Genomic DNA, 21,082 nt, shown 5'->3' with positions numbered 1-21,082 from the left:
AAGAGAATCCCTGCCCCCAAAGGTTTACTTTGACTCCCATTCCATTTCTAATTAGTTTTTTTTTACTAGACTTTTGTTAAGGACTTTTAAAAGTCTAAATATGCTAGCATCTGATTCTCCTCTATATACTACTTTATCAACCTATTAAAAGAATTGTAATAGATCAGTGAGACATGATTTTCGTTTGTTGAATCTGTGCTGGTTAGGCCCCCATCATATTGTGATCTTACAGATGTTTTCTTGTTTTAGTTTATTGTGTTTAACCAATTTGCCAGTTTACTGGTACGATTCACCAGATCGCCACCATTTCCGTTTTTAAAAAAAAAACCTATATATTTTTTAAATTACAGCACTTGCAATCTCCTGCATTTTCAGGTTTTTATTTTGTTTAACATTTCCCAAGAATTTATCAGAGTTTATTACAGAAATTAAAAAGTGGGTGAAAATCAGTGCAAAAATTAACCAGTTTTCTGGGGAAATACAGGGTTAGTATTGGGACGGAGGACAGAAAAAAATTAATAGAGAAACATCAGGATATTGTAAGTAAAAGCAGTTTAATGCTGTGGCTTATTTTGTGAACTGTACATTACCAGTACATGAACACATGCGTGTCTGTGTGTCTGTCTGTCTGTATCTTCCCCAACATTGCCTTACTTTAACAGACAGCTTCTCATTTACACGTAGACAAATTTATTAACAAAAACACATCCACCTAATGTAATGTATTGGATTTGCTTAACATAATTAGTATTTTCATGTATTTGGTCAAAATTCAGGTGAAAAGCAATTTAAAAAAAAAATAGCATTTATAAAACTTGGGAAACTTTTTTTTGGTAAAAATCTGAAAATGAAGGGCATTATATACTTGTTATCTTCTAATTCTCTGGAATAGTGGCTGTTTTTAGTGAGGGATTGCATATTTTTGCTAGCAGCTCAGCCACTTCATATTTAAGCTCCTTCAGAAGTGTTGGATGTATACCATCTCGCTTGTGACTTATTGCTTTATAAACTGCTTGTACTAGCATTACTTCTTTTGACACCGCCATCGCTGATAGTACCTCATATTTATTACCACAAAAGAGCAGGTCTGGGATATGTATCTTCCACAGCATCATCTATGGTGAAGACTGATGCAAAAAATCATTTAGCTTCTCAGCAATGTCCACACTTACCTATATCCATGTATTTTTCTGTCTCCTTTTCCTGATATTGTATGTATCTCCAGCACTTTCTGCAGATACATCATTTGACTGAAAGAATCTATGCAAAATAACTAGGGCTGTCAATCGCAGTTAATTCACGTGATTAACTCAAAAAATTAATCACAATTTAATCGCAATTAATTTTTTAATCCCACGTATAACAATAGAATACCAATTGAAATTTACTAAATATTTTTGGATGTTTTTCTACATTCTCAATATTGATTTCAATTACAACACAGAATATAAAGTGTACAGTGCTCACTTTATATTATTAATTTTGATTACAAATATTTGCACTGTAAAAATGATAAAAGACGTATTTTTCAATTCACCTCATACAAGTACTATAGAGCAATCTCTTTATTGTGAAAGTGTAACTTACAAATGCAGATTTTTTTTTGGTTACATAACTGCACTAAAAAACAAAACTGTGTAAAACTTCAGAGCCTACAAGTCCACTCAGTCCTATGTCTTATTCTGCCAATCGCTAAGACAAACAAGTTTGTTTACATTGACAGTAGATTCTGCTGCCTGCTTCTTATTTACAATGTCACCTGAAAATTAGTATGGCACTTTTGTAGCCGGCGTTGCAAGGTATTTACATGCCAGATATGCTAAACATTTGTGTGTCCCTTCCATGCTTCGGCCACCATTCCAGAGAACATGCTTCCATGCTGATGATGCTCCTTTTTTGAGGGGGGACAGTGTCAATTAAATTTGTGACTGTACTCTTTGGGGGGAGAATTGTATGTCTCCTGCTCTGTTTTACCCACATTCTGCATATATTTCATGTTATAGCAGTCTCAGATGATGACCCAGCAAATGTTCGTTTTAAGAACACTCTCACAGCAGATTTGACGAAATGCAAAGAAGATACCAATGTGAGATTTCTAAAAATAGTTACAGCACTCGACCCAAGGTTTAAGAATCTGAAGTGCCGTCCAAAATCTGAGAGGGACGAGGTGTGGAGCATGCTTTTAGAAGTCTTAAAATAGCAACACTCTAATGCGGAAACTACAGAACCCAAACCACCAAAAAAGAAAATGAACGTTTGCTGGTGGCATCTGACTCAGATGATGAAAATGAACGTGCATCAGTCCGCACTACTTTGGATTGTTATCAAGCAGAAGCCATCATCAGCATGGAAGCACGTCCTCTGGAATGGTGGTTGAAGCATGAAGGGACATATGAATCTTTAGAGCATCTGGCACGTAAATATCTTGCAACGCCAGCTACAACAGTGCCATGCGAACGCCTGTTCTCACTTTCAGGTGACATAAACAAGAAGCAGGCAGCATTATCTCCTGCAAATTGTAACCAACCTTGTTTGTCTGAGTGATTGGCTGACCAAGAAGTAGGACTGAGTGGATTTGTAGGCTCTAAAATTTTACATTGTTTTCTTTTTGAATGCAGTTTTTTTTTGTACATAATTCTACATTTGTAAGTTCAACTTTCATGATAAAGAGATTGCACTACAGTACTTGTATGGAGTGAATTGAAAAATACAATTTTTTTGTTTTTTACAGTGCAAATATTTGTAATAAAAATAAATATAAAGTGAGCACTGCACACTTCGTATTCTGTGTTGTAATTTAAATTAATATATTTGAAAATTTTGTATGTTTACTACAATATTTAAAATAAATGGTATTCTATTGTTGAGTAAAAGCGCAATTAATTGCAATTAATTATTTGAATTGCTTGACAGCCCTAAAAATAACCTAATTAAAATATTCCAGTTCTGTCACAGTTCTAATTAAAATGTATTTAGACTATGTTGTATTGATGCCAATAATGTGGCTTTCTTTTTGCAGGTGTATAGTAGGAGGTAAAATTGCAGTGTGCTGTCAGGATAGTCTGATCTGTATGACATAAAATTAAGTATTGTAAATTGTTGTAGGTTTGTTTAGAGCATGTCTTTCACCTCCTGTGTAATGGACTGATAGATGATGCATACCAAAACCTGTCCCTGGCAGAAGGCTGGAGGTATGGAGAACAAACAGTTGCTCAGGATAAAGAATTGAAACTCATTCAAGCTTACAAGGGACTGCTGGACTACTATAACTGGGCCAAAAAAAGAAAAGCCATGTTGGAGCTTGGTGAGTACCAGTGCTGCTGCCTTTAGATAAGAGGAGCTGTTCAGCTCAGTCGTTCTCATAAGTCACCATGGCTTGCCGCTGATTCTTGAAGGAGGGAACATGGACATAGGTTAGAACATTGGTGGTGAAAGCTGCATTCAGTCTGATTACTTGCAGCACAGAGAACTTCTAAAATTCTGATGCATGCTTTTTATTTAAAAAAAAAAAAAAAAAAAAGTGTTCATCCATTGGATCTGCAAGGTCTCCTCCAAAAGAATTGTTCTGAGTGGAGGACAAGAACCTGGCTGCCTTCTCAGTGAGAGAAATCTGAATGTCTGGGTGTAATTTTCGCTCTACTTCATAATAAACACGATCTGATTGAGGCCAGGTTTATAGTGGCAGTGTCTTGGCTTCCTGAGAAATCACCTCCATGTACCACCATGGCCGTAGAGATCAGTTGGGACATAGGAGCGAACAGTCCCCACATTTAAATGAAGAAGAGGGGAAGGTGGCTCTTGTTCTCAAGGGCAAGCCCTTGACTCTGGAATTCCTTTCTCATGCTTTTTCATGCCAGATAGTTGCAGGAGGAGGTGGAAAGTCACATTGCAATCTTGTTTGACATTTGTTTAAGTCATTTGTTATATCTGTGTGCCCTGAAACTTTTGCAAGAAGGCATATTTATTATAAGCCAAATAAAAATAAAGGTAGAAAATCCCAGCTCAGGATCCTGGTCATTTTTAAAAAGTTGTTTGAACCCTTAATTCCTCTTACATTCAGCAACCAAGAGTTTTATATGAATGAAAATTATAAGTATTATCTATAAAAAAAATACTTTCTGCTTAAGAGAAACACCATTTATTTTAGATTTTTTACCAGTAGACATTAAAAATCACCTACTTGAAGCTCTGTGTCCTTGAAAATATTCTAAAACTATACTACTACAGAGACTTGTCAATTATCCTGAGTTCAGATAACCTGGCAACAGCATAAATGATTTTTGGTTCCTAATGGAGAATGCTTAATCAAAGGAGTTCCATCGGAGAACTTTTGTTTATAGGTAGTCTTTTCAGCTGCCTGTGGTATATGCATATTTAGAAGCTGACTTTCATATTTAATTGTTAATTTTTTAGTTTACCTTTGTAGAGATGATGGGATTAAATATATTATTTGAATAAAATGGACATTTCTTTAGATTTATTTTATTTACCTGTTTTGCTGTAACAGAAAATGAAGCCTCAGATAATTTAGTCAGAATGTGATGTCTATAAGGCAAGATCCGTAAGATTCAGATATAATTTGATAATTAATTAACTTAATTGCCAGAAAACCCACACCACAAGACTAGTAAGTTCCACAGTTCATTTAACTGTTGGTGGGTGGGGGGAGGTGAAGCAGGAAGATGGTTACTAGTATTTTTCAGCTAAGATCTAATCCTCCCACACCTAGCTCCTGAAATCTCTATACAGTATACAAATATTTCTTACCTTCTGCACTTGTTTTATAAAGCTACTACCTCTTCCTTTGTCCTTCTCATTTTTAGCTCTCACTGAGCTCCATTCTCTTGTATTAAGGTGCTTTTTGAAATGGGATTCAAGGTGTTGACTTTTTTTCTGTAAAGCCCGCCATAGCTTGAGTCCTGACTTTGTGAGACTATCACTCATGTAAATTTAAAAAAAAAAAACCTTCTATCTTTTGGCAGATGGTAATTTTGCAGACTCTGTTGAACAGGAAATGCACAGTTTCTTTCGACAGGCAGCAGTGAATCTCAAGGAGATAATTAAAATACCTGGAGTTTGGGACCCTTTTGTGAAGTGCTATGTGGACGTAAGAGCCCTTTTTTGCAAATATTACTTAAATGCTGCTTTGTCTACCATTAGACAAAATGGTTAGATGAAAGTGAAAGGTTTTCTGATGTTTGACCACTTGCAATTAAGTTATAGTTAGGAAAGGGACACTGTGAAAATGCTACCTTTTAAAACAATATATGTTGTGTCTTCGTGTCATATCTGCTTACACGACTTATGAAAGCAAGTTTTTATTCCTGGTGGCACTGTGAGACCAACATAACTATGAGAATACAAGCAGGAGTCTACTAGTAAAATCACTAGGTATACTGATTGCAGACTTTTTTGTTACTGGTGATGGTGCCAAAATTAGAGCATAGCTTGATTTTTTTTTTTTTTTTTTTTTTTTCCCCCCCTTCATATCACAGGTTGTATTTGCTGCACAAAAGGATCAATCCTCTTTTAATTATCAGCTGATTGTAGTTGGATACTGAAGTGACAGAACAAATATGGAATCTCACAGTCTGATTTTCTGATTATAACTGCTAAATCAACTAATTTTTAAAATTGAATTAAACTTAAAATAGCTTTGAAACCGTTTGATTTTTCTAGAGTTGCTAATGGCACTTGATTTTCTTTGGTGCTAGCCTGCCTCACATGATTCTACCTCCTCCTGGGGTCTTCTATGCTGTCTCACTAAGTTGACCACCCTCATGGAGGGACAGCAGTCCTGTTCACTGAAAAGAAGTACTGAAACAGTGACAGCAATTACACCTCTACCCCGATATAACGCTATCCTCGGGAGCCAAAAAATCTTACCGCGTTATATCAAACTTGCTTTGATCCACCGGAGTGCGCAGCCCCGCTCCCCCCTCGCCCCCCCCCCGGAGCACTGCTTTACCGCATTATATCCAAATTTGTGTTTATATCAGGTCACGTTATATCAGGTTAGAGGTGTATTTAAGATATAAATATTTAGCTGTTTAATGTATTTGCAGTGCTTTTAATGACTTCTAGATATGAATATTTTTATATATGTTGTGGAAAGTGAATTGCATGTAAGAGGAGCATTATTAAGAGACATGAGATTTAAATGGAAATCTATTAGCATTGTTAAGTACTAGTCCAGAAGCATCTAGTGTTGCTGGGCTTACTGTATTGTGCACTGTAAAATCAAAAATTTGGTGCCTCACACAGTTACAGAAAAGCGTCACCGCATTTTTCCTTAATTTTCGCTAGTCTCAGTCCAATTCCTATTTAAATCTAAGAGTATTTCCTTTGCCTCCAGTAGGATTTGGATCGGAGTCTTTGTTTTCAGAGGTTCAAAGACGTCAAGGATAGAATTAGTCATTGAGAGAACTAACTTCATGCTTAGAGAGGATCTCTCCAGGTTAAAGTTGGGATGCATTAGGGGTTGTGTGGGACAAGAGTATGGGGAAGCTTGCAGTGGAGTTACTTCTATCTGACCTGTAGAGGACTTAATTCTTCAGGGTTGTAAAACAAGGACCTTTCAGAAACACTAAAATGGATTTAAGAGTAACATTTTGAACTACTTTGTGTAATGATAGCAAAAGGCTCCTTTCCATCCTAGTGGTGTTACTTACAGGATTGTTATAACAGTACAGTTTGTGACAATCGAAAACTAGTTGTGGATATTTCTGATCGTTATTACGTTGACAGGCACCAACAATGTGCTCACATTTTCTTTTCCATAGCTATTGGAATTCTATGAGGATTATGATGAAGTCCGGCAGGTGTTAAGCGAGTATGCTTACAATTCGAAGTTTCCTCCCAATCCCAATGCTCATGTTTATTACTATCAGTTCCTAAAGAGACAGGGTGAATCAAAGAAGACACTGAAGTCTGTGCTCAAGGTACAAATTTTGGACTATTTTAATATTTTTGTAACTATATTTATAGAACATTAAATTAATTAGACTTTAAAAAACCATTTTTAATTTATCTCCGCTTTATTCTTGATAACCTGTATCAGCTGTTACAGATTTTGTCCAAAATTTTTAACACACTTTTACAGAAGGGAAACCAAATTCTACCCTCAAAATATTGTGAGCCTCCTACCACCACATAGCAAATGGTGAAAAAAATTTAAAATAAACCCTTAAATTCCCCCCCCACACACACACACATGTTTGGTATCACCTTCTACAGCCCTGTAAGTCTTATATTTGTGTTTAACTGAAATGTCAAGAAATTTCTGAATCAACCTGTTCCAGGGAAGGAGATGTTGATGTTTCATTTAATGTATGTCATAGTTATGGTCTGCTTTGTTAGTTTTAAAAAGCACACGGGCAATTACTTAGGCAGCATGCTGGATTGAGAATTTGTCTCACGGTAGTTCTCCTTTTAGATTATTTGTATTTACCATATAACAATAACAGAGGTATTCCTTTGAGATTAAACATACAAATTATTTCTGAAGAGCAGAGTACCTGCCATTGTAAACACAGAGAGTTGTGGGGAAAGAAACTCTCTACATCTCTAGCACTAACATTGATCTGCCTGTAACTTAACAAAGGTTGTCAGGAAAAAAAAAAGGGGCAGGGGGCATTGTGTCTGTGTTTGCAAGGCATTTGAGGGTGAAAGATAGGTATCTGTCTGCAGACAGAAGAGGAGGGTTGATGGGACGTACTTGCACACAATAAGTTCAACACATACACATACTTTTCCCTTTGTTAATACCCTTACAGATTCTCTGACAGTGAAGATGTGTACACTGCAGCTGGTGGTGTAATTTTCAGCTCCGGTAAATGTATGTACGCTAGCTCTGATCGAGTTAGTGTGCTAAAAATAGCAGTGTAGCTGTGGCTGGCAGCTCAGGCTAACTGCCCGAGTACATATCTGGAATCCTGGGTGTGATTATACTCGGGCAGCTAGCCTGCTACGCTGCAATATTTAGTGTGCTAGCCCCAGCTAGAAATTACACCTCCAGCTGCAGAATAGACATCCCCTGATGCAGTAAAACACTCAAGCATGTGCTCAACTTTACAGATATGTTTAAGGGCAATCATTTTGGTAAGTTTGTATTTTGCAGTCTGCACTGATCATAAAGGAAGTGGGATGCCACTTTGACAGGACACCAAAATGCAGACTCAAACTTGGAATTGATAGAGTGCAGAGCAAATAACATCTTCTACTGTCTTACTTTCACACAACTTGTCTAAATTCAAATCTGTGTGTTTAGTCTTGATCTGTTTTGGGACTGATTCTCCATTTTATATGTTAACCGTTTCCAGTTAGTTCAGAAAAGGTGTTGGTGTAGCTTTCTGGAGCTACGTAAATAGGTTTGCATACAACATACATTGCTTTTGTCCTAGTTTTATCTTTGTTTTCTTCAGTAAATTAAATTTAATTTGGTGTTTGCTCTGTTTGTGCACACTGATTTCAGTCATCCTGCCTAGCAGTTGGTTTCTCTGACATTTTCAGTGAACTGTGGAACTAAGATACAGTAAAACTTGCTATTACTGCTGTCCATTGGTAGTTGTGCCCTCTCTATGCTAAGCTAATTTTGTTCCCTTTGGGTAATTATGAATTGATTTGCCCTTGCTCCCTAAACGTCAGTACATTTTTTTTTTTTTTGCTTACCATGTTTATTATAATTTTAACCACTTGGTGGCACCAAAACACTTTCATTAGTAAAAAGAAGAACAGGAGTACTTGTGGCACCTTAGAGACTAACAAATTTATTAGAGCATAAGCTTTCGTGGACTACAGCCCACTTCTTCGGATGCATATAGAATGGAACATCCCCTTGTAAGTACTCTCACACTTATTATCAAACTGTCTCTACTGGGCTAGCTTGATTATCACTTCAAAAGTTTTTTTTTCTCTTAATTAATTGGCCTCTCAGAGTTGGTAAGACAACTCCCACCTGTTTATGCTCTCTGTATGTGTGTATATATATCTCCTCAATATATGTTCCATTCTATATGCATCCGAAGAAGTGGGCTGTAGTCCACGAAAGCTTATGCTCTAATAAATTTGTTAGTCTCTAAGGTGCCACAAGTACTCCTGTTCTTCTTTTTGCGGATACAGACTAACACGGCTGTTACTCTGAAAACTTTCATTAGTGTTCAGAGTGGTAGCCGTGTTAGTCTGTATCAGCAAAAACAACACGGAGTCCTTGTGGCACCTTAGAGCAGAGGTGGGCAAACTACGGCCCGCAGGCCACATTCGGCCTGCGGGATCCGCCTGCCCTGGCCCCTGAGCACCTGCCCCGGGAGCTCGCACTGGCCCCTCCCCTGTTGTTTTCCCTCCCCCACAGCCTCAACTCACTCCACAGCTGGCGCAATGCTCTGGGCAGCAGGGCTGGGAGCTCCTGGGGCAGCGCTGCTGCAGAGCCCGGCCTGACCCGGTGCTCTGTGGTGCGTGGCTGGCTCCAGATGGGTGGCACAGCTGTAGTGCCTCCAGCCACCGGTGCTCCAGGCAGCATGGTAAGGGAGCGAGGAAGGGGGGTTGGATAGAGGGCAGGGGAGTTTGGGGAGTTGTCAGGGGCCGGAGGTGTGGATAGGGGTTGGGGTGTTCTGGGGGCAGTCAGGAAGAAGGGGGGAGTGGATGGGGCAGAAGTCCCGGGGGAGGAGGCAGTCAGGAAGGAGAGGAGGGGTTGGATGGGGTGGCGGTGGGCAGTTAGGGGCAGGGGGTCCGGAGGCAGTCAGGGGACAGAGAGTGGAGGGGGGGGTGGGGTCCTGCCTGGCTGTTTGGGGAGGCACAGCTTCCCCTAACCGGCCCTCCATACAATTTCTGAAACCTGATGTGGCCCTCAGGCCAAAAAGTTTGCCCGCCCCTGCCTTAGAGACTAACAAATTTATTTGGGCATAAGCTTTCATGGGCTAGAACCCACTTCATCAGATGCATGAAGTGAAAAATACAGGAGCAGATATAAATACATGAAAGGATGGGGGTTGCTTTACCAAGTGTGAGGTCAATCTAATGAGATAAATCAATTAACAACAGGATACCAAGGGAGGAAAAATAACTTTTGAAGTGGTAAGAGAGTGGCCCATTACAGACAGTAGGGAGAAATTAGTATTGGGGAAATTAAGTTTAGGTTTTGTAATGACCCAACCACTCCCAGTCTTTATTCAGGCCTAATCTGATGGTATCCAGTTTGCAAATTAATTTCAGTTCTGCAGCTTCACATTGGAGTCTGTTTTTGAAGTTTTTTTGTTGAAGAATTGCCACGTTGAAGTCTCTTATTGAGGGACCAGAGAGATTGAAGTGTTCTTCTACTGGTTTTTGAATGTTCTGATTCCTGATGTCAGATTTTTGTCCATTTATTCTACACAAGGGCCTGGCTAGGGAATAGAAAACAGATATCTCTTTCCAGTCCCTCACTAACTAAAAGGCAATGTGGTCTAGTAATCACAATGCCTCTTTGAGGACAATGGTTTATAGACACTTTTATAGCTAGTAAGATTAAATTACTTGTCCTGAATTCCCCAATTAGTCAATGGCCCTTTTTAGTCTTTGTTATGCATTTTGAAGTTTATTTCTGGTCACCATGTGTTTGAGATGCTGAGATACTATGGTACCGAGGGCCATAAAAGTACCTAATGAGGGGAAAGCTGTTTACCACTGTACCTGAAGTCTTTGATTTCAACTATTTCCATATACTATTATTTCTATTAACAATGCATTTTTCTGTAGTCGAATGATCAAATATCAGATAAGTACAAGATATACCTCTTAAAGCTCACCATCTGGATAAACGTTTAAAGAATCTAGTTCTCTCCGGCTGTTGGATGATGTCTTTTCTGGTCCTAGTAGATTTCTTTACTCCAGTCATTAAAATAAATGCATTTTGCTTTTCTCTCCATTCCTTTCTGATTGCTGATTGGTTCCACTCCTTGTGCTATTGGAGGTGGGAGGGTGGGGTCATTGTCACTGGTTAATAATGGATCTTGTGGAACATCTGACTGGGTCAGTCATAATGGAGAAGACTGTGCAGAGCTAGTGTACTAAGGAAACCCTGAGGGAAGAGTGAAATTAATGCAAAAGAGGGAAGTAATGAACACTATGAGCTAGGTTGTGCCGAGTCCTATGTGGGTGCATAAAAGGGAGGGCAGCAGGCACAAGGAACACATCTTGCCCATCTGCAGCAAATTCTCAGTCCGTGCGCTTCTGCTATGCAAGGATTGTGGACTAGCACCAACTGTTGCATTAGGAACTCCAGAGAGAATGAGTGTGGGAGAAAATGGGACGATCGCCCAGCACTAGTGCACCACCAGCCAGTGGAATTGGGTCTGTCCAAGAGGAGCGCACACAGCACTTTGCTAAAGGATGTATTGGATGCTTCCTCAGGCGGCTCCTGATAAATGTTGTGCCTGCATTGGACACAACACCTCTGTGAACTGCCTGCCACCAAGATACTGCGCCTCCCCGTCATAGGAAATATCTTAAAACTGCAATCTAGCCCTAAGTGTTATTTGTTGAAGTTGTTGTGTATGACTGAATTAAAGGACCAAATTGTTTATTTTAATAAAAAACAGATATTGTGGTGAAGCAGAAGTGTGGACTCTGCAAATCTTTTTGAAGATTCTATAACAGAAACATTTTTTTTTCCAGATTTTGCACGAGATTGTTCCCTCTCATGAATTAATGTTAGAATATAATGCCATGCTTCAAAAATCAAGTAAGTCTTTGGATACCTGTGTTCTTTTCCTTAAAGTTATTCTAAGTACAAGTTTCCTAGAATGGCTGTTGGCTTTTTCCTGTTTAAAGTAGTTTTAGTATATTTTAAAGGAAAAAAAAAATAAGGTGCAAGGAGGACAGGAATCTAGAAGACAGATGCATTGACAGATAGTTACAAACCTCTGCAAACAAATGCTTGTCTAAATAAAAATGTGCAGACACTAATTGTCAGAGTATGTAGGCAACACAGCCCAGATCTCAATATTAACTAGTGATTTGGGGTACCTCAGTGTCAGGTGCCCAACATGATAATGAGGCCTCTGACTTTCAGAAAGGATTGATGTGCAGCACTCTGCCTGAATTCAGTATGTATTATTCATTAGCTCCAAGAACAAAACCCACATCTCCTCCAAATGGATCTTATCTTTGTCTATCTGAAAATAATCTCCAGAATTGGCATAGCCCCCATCTCGATGTGCTAGTCACTTACAATGTAAGTCAGACTCTTCTCTTGAATTAATCCTCTGAAATGTAGGCAGTGTAGTGACAGTTCTTTAATTCCAAGTTCTTTTCTTCCCTTTCCCCTGGCCTCACTTGTCTTCCTGAAAAAGTTCCCCTTTAGGCTGAAGTATCTCTTGTGTTATCAGCGCACACGTGATATTTTTGGAAAATCCATTTAGCTGTTTTGAATGATCAGAGTTTGGCAGGGAACATCTCATATATTAGGATAATTTTTCAGATCCTTTTTTCTGTTCTGATAACTCAGATAGTCTTGTTTAAAAATCCAAGCTTGGCAAATATGTTGTTTTCAGTGAGGAATGCCTGCTATATCAAGCTTGGGAACAAAATAAATACATTGTTCCTTTCCAATTCAAGTGAGCATTAAGGACCCAATCCTGTGTAGTTCTAAGCACGCTCAACCCTAGCCTGGACTTAAATTAAAGGAGATGGGGGGGGGACAGCAATGAGGATACACTGCACCTTTCAGGGGGTGTGCCACATCAATGAGGAGGAAGCCTATAAAGTGAACTCCTGTTTCTGCTGAAGTTCAATATCCAAAACTGTCATTGGCTTTTGGGACCAGGATTTGGGCTCAATGTTTGTCAGGGCAGAAAGGTTGGTGCTTTTAAATTAGTGTGCTACCTAGCCTCCATGTGTGCTAAGATTTATTGTTCATTATTGTATTTTACCATGAGTAGTGGTGAGTCACTTTAAATGAAGAACAAACATTGCTTCCTTGATCGTTTACTCTGACATGCTGCAAGTGAAATTTAAGAACTGTATTAATAGCATGGGTCTGACTGTAAGAGAAAAGTATCGTATCTAGTAAACAGTAGTAAATGTTGTCTTGTTGGACTAGCCTGGAGGTTTGTGGGTTATTGTGGGGATTTGTGATTGAGTCAGTTTTTTCTCTATGGGCTTGTGGGAACTTGGAACAAACCAGAAGCATTGTGTTCAGTCCCCTCGAGAAGGGCAGATGATCTTTGGTAGCAACCACTACTGACCAGTCAGGAGCATCATTAGTGAGCTCTAGGGATCTGCTGACCAGAGGCAGCAGCCACACTGTAAGACAGTCAAGAGCAACCATCCAGCAGAACCAAGTTCACTTGAGTGAGTGAACTTGGTTCTGCTGGATGGTTGCTCTTGAAACCTCTTCAATCAACAGTCATTAAGCAGGATTAAAAGGACAGAGAGCAGCTCCAATATAAGCTGTGTTCCAAAAACGAAGCAGCTGTTCTTGAGTACAGATATACCTTGCCAGGTTTCCAGTAGGAGGAGGAAGAACCGGGTCTGGAATTGTGAAGAGAGCATCACCACGGCCAGCAGAATGAAGGCAATCTAGATCTTGTTGCTGCTTGTCTTATGAATGAATGCAGGATTGTTCATTAACTTGACCTATTCTAATTCCAGAAAAAAGAAAAAATCACAGACTAGGGCTGGAGATTATTTTCACACTCCTGGATTTTGCTGGGTGGAAGGAGCATATAAAAGCTTGGAGCTGTTTAGCAAAACAGATTAAACAGATCCTGGAGAAGTAAGTACAGTATATCTGGTATTGCCATACTAGGGGAATTAAACATTACAGTGGGTCAGTCCACATGGAAACTAGGATATATGCACTTTGGTAACAAGAACATTGTCCGCTTATGTCCTCTCACATGCTTGCCATGTTACTGAACAGAAGAGTAACTGGCAAGTCCTGTAGTAGTTCACTGACCGTGCCCAGACATCAGGGTGCTCTTTTAATAAAATGTCCTATAGCACTCTGCATTCCCAAACGCTGCATCTTTCAGTGGCGATACTACAGTGTCTGCTACTGTTAAAATACTGCAAGAATTTTATTTTTAAAAGATGATCATTGTGTGGATAGTGAGTTTCTGAGCCAGCACTGAGTGACATTAACTACAACTCCAAAGGAAGCCATCTCCAAGCAGCCCACTGTGGTTAGAAGTTTACTGTGATGAGTAGACATCAGAGGAGTGGTGAATGAAGGCATTCAAAGGGGTGATCTTGGAGGCTTCTCTACTTCCTCAAAGGCAAACTGCACCTGAACCGTTCATAATATTGGCTGAGTGTGTCAGTGGTGCCCTTTAACATAGTATGCACGTTTTGTATGTAAAAGGTGCTCCAGGTTGTTTTCTAGCTCCACTTTGAAAAAACACTTCTCAAATAGTAAGCTCTATGAGACCAGGATTATATCTTACTATGTAAAATATCCTGTAAATGTAATGCTTTTTTACAAATAGATCTGGTGGTGAGTAAAAGTAGTGTTTGAAAAGCATGTAGGCCCATGTTCAATGATTTTATGAGGCCTTTATTTAAAGATCAACCAATGTTGCTAGTCTCGTGGATGAACAATTAAGATATTTTCACTGTTGACTTAGTAAACCAGAAGTGTCTTGGTGGTGTTTCTGTTTAGTGAAATCTGTTCAAAAGACCAGCCTTATCTGCAATCTCCTGGCCTGTGAGCCAACCCCAGAGTATAACCAAATGACCTGGGAACAGTTCTTATATTTATTGAAAAATTACCTCCATAAAACAGTCAGTTTGTCAGTCCCTTAAGTGGCAACTGGGACAAATTCATCTCTGGCGTCACTTCAAATTTACACACCCCTTTAAACTGAAACAACTTCACTATCAGATTTCTCGCAAATGTAGTTATTAAATTTGCTTACTACTATTGTACTAAACTGGCGCACAAGCTAAAATGTCACTCCATTTTTTGTATAAAATTTAGTTTAGTTCTCATTTCAAACCCTAATTAGTGCCAGCATGCAGACTTTAAATGAGATGGTGCTGCATTCTGTAGTGTAACTCTTTCTTTTCAGCTGGCAGTGCCACTCAGCCCTATGGTGGCCACTACCACTTTTTTCTATCAAATTTGTGGTGGATTGAATACCACATGCATTCCAGGTCCCTGTAAGCAACATATGAAATGTGCAGCACTCAGAGCAATGCTTTGGTAATTTCCACTTTATTTAAAAAAAAGATTCCTCCCACCCAACTCAAGTTTAGCTGTAACCTATTAACTCTCTCCAGCTCTAGCAAGCATCTTGACTGGGTCACGGAGGAGTGGAACTCCAGAAAGGACTGGTGGCCAGCCTTCCACTTTAGCCACTACTTGGCGAAAAGAAATTGGCAGGAAAATGAAAGTCTTGCTTGTGAAAAAGCATTGGTGGCTGGAATCTTGTTGGGAAAAGGTAATTTTAAATCTTCTTCTTTACTCCGTGGAATAGAAATATTGGCTAGTTCAAGCTTTAATGGCAGGGGACGTGTCTGATTTGTGTTCTGGAAGAATTTTCAGCCTCGTGATTTCAAGAAAGAGGCTGGCTTGATCCTGCAAGGGTGAATACAAGAGAGGCTCTAAAATGTTTGGTATTTGCCATTGAGGTGTAGTTCACATCTCACAGGTCTTGCTGCAGCCATGGTTCCCTTGAAATGACACTGAGCTATATTCATCGTGGTTTGAATGATTGATTTATCTGCCCCCTGTTGAGTCATTGACAGTCAAAATAAGAACGAGCTAATAAACAGAATAATATTAGAAGATTAGGAACACAAGAAGAAATATTAGCAGGTGTCGCATTAGTGTTAGTCCCCCTGAAGCCATCATTCCAGAAATACTATGAGGAAGCAACTTCCTGAGTGAGTGTTGTCTATTATTAGTGTCTAGGGAGCTACTCAGTACTTAAGAACTATATTCTTATCTCAATAGGACCCCAAGGAAGCTCGGCCTGTGTTGGGTGTGGTTTGCCTGGAAACTGTCTTCAGGGGCATGGTTGTTTAGTTGGATGGCTGACTCTCATAACAGAACAGATCTGCAGTGACCACTAGGATATCAGTAAGGTCTCCAGTATAGAATAATGTGTATGCTTGAGAGATACCATCATGTCATTATTCAAACAAACTTCTTAGTGCTTGAAAATAAGCTGTGCATTTAGTGCTTTCCTGCTTAATGTTGTATGTCCAAACTTGCATATAAGGAGAATGATTTGATTTATAAGCCTTGACGCTGGAGTATAGTAGTCCTCTGTCAATTGAGCCGAGTCAAGCAGAGCTATGTGAGGTGGGTAGCTTGATGGCAGTTCATGGGGCACACATGGGAGAAGGGGAATTGAAACAGGGAGGATGGAGAAGTGGAATGGAGTGGAGCTGTGTTTGGGTGAATCACTTGTGGCTCATCAGAGCACAGCTCTGATTTGCTTCACTAGCCCTAGGTTCTTCCAGTTCAAGTCCCACTTCTCCCCATCGTCCCCACAAATAGGCCTGTATTCAAGAGGCGCAGAGTCCTTGTGGCTGTGAGGAGCTGCAGACAGCATAAGCTCTTAATCAGACTTCCAGGTAAAAATCCATGCTGTCAGGAAGGGGGATGACTGTAGTGGAAATGGCTGGTGCCTTGCTCCTGCAGAGCACTCTCACCCTGGAACTCTGGCAGAGGACCTTCTGTGGATTCCCAAGGAGGGCTGCACAATGCCAAGGAGGCAGCACTGCACCTTCTTCCTTGCCCCCCAGAGTGCGACCTGTCTGAGTAAGGTCCCTCCTGCCCATAATAGTAGAGTAGATGATTGAGGCATTAGTTTGAAGTTTGTGAAGTAGCTAGGATTTTCCAGCGAAAGGCAATGTCATTCATCCTTTAATGGGTCAGCTTTTCCATTACTAACACCTTCCAGACTTATTTTTAATATCAGGAGCCCACTTTTACATCCAACAAGCGGCCACTGAACACTTGGCTGTTACCAGTAAGTGGGCAGTTAACTAATTTAGTTCCAGATGTAGGATGACTTTCTTGAAGCCCTTTAAGCTAAGGAAGCAATATGCACATATTGAAGAGAGAATAGGGCACATTAGTTTTACTAAATATTTGGACTTGTGTATATATACTTACTTTCTGGGGGTAAATAAACTTTTTTTGCACTCTTAAGTCTTAATATATCTGAAGGGTATTACAAAATTAGACTTGCCAGAAAAACCCAATGAAATGTACAATTACCTACACCTACCTTATCACTGTCTTTGAGGACGTGTGGGAGACTTTCTTGGTCTAAATATTATAACTGCTTATTTGGTAATGGTGCATGCACATCTTATACCAGTGATTTCTATTATAGAAACTTTTATTTTAAGGGAACATTTGTGCTCAGGGAAATGCCTCTTGTGTAAATTAAAAGCATTTTGTGTTCTTCAGTTTGTATCACAGTGTGGTTTATAACGTCTGTGACGGGTTGGATCACAGAAACCCCCTTGAGAGCTGCCACCTGATGTGCAAAGACTACCCCTGCTTCTGTTTTCCCTGCCAGCTCAGGACTCCAGCACCCTGTTTTGCTGAGCCAGACACTCCTGTCTGCTCCAACACAGACCCAGGGTCTGACTCACTTGTCCCAAAGCTGCAAGTTTACCTGAAAACAGCTCACAAAAGTGTGCTTGTCTTTAGCACTCAGATGCCCAACTCCCAATGGGGTCTAAACCCAAAAAAATCCATTTTACCCTGTATAAAGCTTATACAGGGTAAACTCATAAATTGTTCGCCCTCTATAACACTGATAGCGAGAGATGCACAGTTGTTTGCTCCCCCAGGTATTAATACATACTCTGAGTTCATTACTAAGTAGAAAGTGATTTTATTAAATACAGAAAGTAGGATTTAAGTGGTCCCAAGTGGCAACAGACAGAACAAAGTAAGTCACCAAGCAAAATAAAATAAAATGCGCAAATCTATGTCTAATCAAACTAAATACAGATAAGATCCTCACCAGTTCCAGAATACTCCCTTTTATAGGCTAATCTCCTTTTAGCCTGGGTCTAGCAATCACTCACACCCCCTGCAGGAAACTGGAACAAAGGACAGTAACTACAAGTATACGGGAGGGAGAGAGGGGGTGGAGAGGCTCCTTCTTTAGCCAGCTGAAGACAAAATGGAGGGGTCTCCCCCGGGTTTAAATAGACTTTCTCTTGTGGGTGGAGACCCTCTTCCTCTCTCCTATGCAAGTCCAGCTCCAAGATGGAGTTCTGGAGTCACCTGGGCAAGTCACATGTCCCTGCATGACTCAGTCTTTACAGGCCAAAGCCATTGCCCACATGGTATCTTGTATGTCTCCAGGAAGACTTCTTATGTGGATTGGAGCATTCCAAGATGCATTGTTCCCCAAGTGCTTCCTGATCAGGTACTTAACCTTGCAAATTCCTTCCTAAAGAAACTGATCAAATGCCTCACAAAGCTTACTTAGAAACCATGCAAGTATACAGCCCATATTCATAACCTCGAGTAGAAAATGATATATGTGTACAGATAGAATGAATAGATATAGTAGACAATAACCTTTACGGAGATATGTTACATGGCACAGGCAGCACAAAACATATTCCAGTTATGTCATACATACATTTATAAGCACCCCCCCTCCATAAAGCCTTATGGGGTACACTGTCACAACGTCATTTCATTTTTGTTTTAGATTGCAAATATTTTAAATATGTTTCACACCAAGGCTGCAAAGCCAAGAAGGAAAAGTTTCGGACAATGAAGAAATTTGTGAAGAAACACAGCTCTACCCATTTGAGTGTATCTGGTGTTTTGGATTCCTGCACGCACCTTTGATGTTTACAAGATGTCTTTTAAGGTCCTCTTATTAAAAATGCTAAATTATTTTCCCAGCTTTTCTGTGAGGCTTTTCTTTACAGGTTCTCACTACAAAGAACTTTGAGACTAGATTGCTAGCACAGTACTAGACTCAGTATATTGCTGGCCATATTCTTTGGTTTGTATTCTTATTTATAATAAAAGTGGAGTAAATCCATTGGTAAGAGAATCTGCTTTCTTTAATATTTTAGTCCATATTTGTGTGAGATTTAATAAGCAGAGCTGATGCCTCAAGAACATATTTGAAAGGTATTTAGTTGTGGAAAAGTAATGGTGGAGCACTGTACCTATAGCTTGCTGATATTGAGACTGATCCTGCTCCCATTTAAGTCAAAACGAGTTTTGACATTGTCTTAAATGGGAGCGGAGCAAGGCCATGTTTCAAATCCAGTCAAATTGATAGTGACATAAAATAGTTAATGTCTGGCTGCAGCTGGAGTTTTCCAAGTCATGTGTTCCCATAGGGGAACTTCCCACCCTCTCACTTGTTATGCTGCAAGAAATGCAGTCTGAGAAATACTTAAACAACTAAGCAAGACATGTTGCTAGTTGACACCTAGGGATTATCATCTAGACTGAGAAATCTGTGGAATCAATTACTAGGAAAAAAGTGTGTGGAGTACATAGGCTTAATTAATAGTGGTTTATGGTTAGGCTTGGCAGAATTGGTGTGTGTCCTTTTTAAAATGTCACAGGCTAATATCTATTTTGAAGCATTTTTTTTTCCTATTTTTATTGATTTAAATTTTTACAGTTGCAGGAAATTTGAGGCGGGGGGGTTGAATTTGAATAATAGGAGCCAGGTCAGATTATTATTTAATAACTAGACACTGATTTAAAAAGTTAAAGCTTTATAACAATGAAAATACAAATAGTCAAAATATACAAAATTAATAACCATAAATCAAACTCTAATAGGTTTTCAAGTAGCATTTTTCTTACTTTGCACATCTGTAAGTTTCCGTTATCATTAAGGCTAAGATTTTGTCGGTTATTTTTAGTAAAAGTCATGGTCAGGTCACGGGGAGTAAACAAAAATTCAGAGCCTGTGACCTGTCCGTGACTTTACTAAAAATAATTGGGGGGGGGGGGGAGAGGGGAGAAGAATGGAGTCTCATGAGGGGAGGGAGGATTGACAGGCTGAGCCCCCCACCATGGCGGGGGCACAGCATGGTCCCCACTGCAGCCCCCAGCTGAGTTGTGGGGCTGGGGCGCAGCCACTGTATTGAGGACCCAGCGGTCTGAAGTTATAGCTATCCATGCGGGGAGGAAAAAAGAGAGGTGGTTGGAGAACAGCAGGACAGACGGATCTGGGGTAAAGTCTGGTAGGTTGCCCTTGAGCGCACCCTCAAAACGCTTGCTTGCCCCTCTGCTTATTGTGAGTTGAGCCTGACTGGGCAGAGGGAGGAGGTGGGTGGCTCGGGCGGCGTTTGTAGCCACTACTCTTCTTATGGGGGGGGGCTCCTGGTGGGGTTGACTCCCTTGGCCCTGAGTTTGCTGCGGTTTGAACCGCTTACGGGCTGGACCTGGAACATACAACCCCAGAGTTTTCAGGGTAGTGTGGGAGTCCTTAAGGCCATGCAATTTACTGTCTGTCTGTTCTGCAAACAGGGCCTGGCTGTCGAAGGGGAGGTCCTGCATCAATTGCTGAGCCTCCATTTACAGACCCGAGAGGAGCAGCCAGTATGCCCTTCGCATGGAGATGGCCGAGGCCATGGGGCGAGCCGCAGAGTCTGCTGCATCCAAGGCTGTTTGGAGGGTTGTGCTCACTGCAGCCATGCCCTCTTCAAGGATCACCCGGAATTCCTTCTTGGACCCTTCAGGCAGCGAGACCTCGAATTTGTCCATAGACTGCCAAGTATTGTAGTCATAGTGGCCAAGGAGGGCTTTGGTGGTTGGCCACTCTCAAATGAAGGCTGGAAGACTAATACATTTTTCGCCCAAACAGATCCAGTCTCTTCGAGTCTTTATTCTTGGGTGTAGCCCCGGGTTGACACTGCCTCTCCCTCTGGTTAACGGCCTCAACTATGAGGGAGTTTGGGGCTGGGTGAGTATAGAGATACTCATGGCCTTTAGCTGGCACAAAATATTTGCGCTCAGCCCTTTTTGAGATGGGTGGCAGGGAGGAGGGGGTTTGTCATAGGGCACTAATTATTTTCGATACCCCCTCGTGTAGGGGTAAAGCCACTCTAGCGGGTGCTGTGGAGCAAAGGATGTTGAACAAGTTCC

The 21,082-nt window shown here is 40.4% G+C and overlaps 1 protein-coding gene across 5 annotated transcripts in view; it reads left to right on the top strand.

The window, feature by feature from the left end:
- TAF1A (TATA-box binding protein associated factor, RNA polymerase I subunit A) overlaps window positions 1-20,800 on the top strand; it is a 29,283-nt gene extending 8,483 nt beyond the window's left edge. For 4 of the 5 annotated variants that reach the window (XM_034764632.1, XM_034764629.1, XM_034764630.1 and 1 more), the window contains 8 exons: window positions 3,106-3,304; window positions 4,983-5,107; window positions 6,783-6,941; window positions 11,650-11,716; window positions 13,627-13,750; window positions 15,256-15,416; window positions 18,669-18,833; window positions 20,465-20,800. In XM_034764632.1, the coding sequence (XP_034620523.1) occupies window positions 3,106-3,304; window positions 4,983-5,107; window positions 6,783-6,941; window positions 11,650-11,716; window positions 13,627-13,750; window positions 15,256-15,416; window positions 18,669-18,811 (978 nt within the window). In that variant the 3' untranslated portion in view covers window positions 18,812-18,833; window positions 20,465-20,800. Of the gene's footprint in view, window positions 1-3,105; window positions 3,305-4,982; window positions 5,108-6,782; window positions 6,942-11,649; window positions 11,717-13,626; window positions 13,751-15,255; window positions 15,417-15,931; window positions 17,401-18,668; window positions 18,834-20,464 lie in introns of those variants that run through there. The other variant, XM_034764633.1, reaches the window with a different exon arrangement.
- The last annotated feature ends 282 nt before the right edge of the window (window positions 20,801-21,082 follow it).

This window comes from Trachemys scripta, chromosome 3 (genome assembly GCF_013100865.1).
Source record: "Trachemys scripta elegans isolate TJP31775 chromosome 3, CAS_Tse_1.0, whole genome shotgun sequence".
Lineage (NCBI taxonomy): Eukaryota > Metazoa > Chordata > Testudines > Emydidae > Trachemys > Trachemys scripta.
The sequence above is the reverse complement of the archived record's forward strand: the minus strand, read 5'-3'. Positions and strand labels throughout refer to the sequence as shown.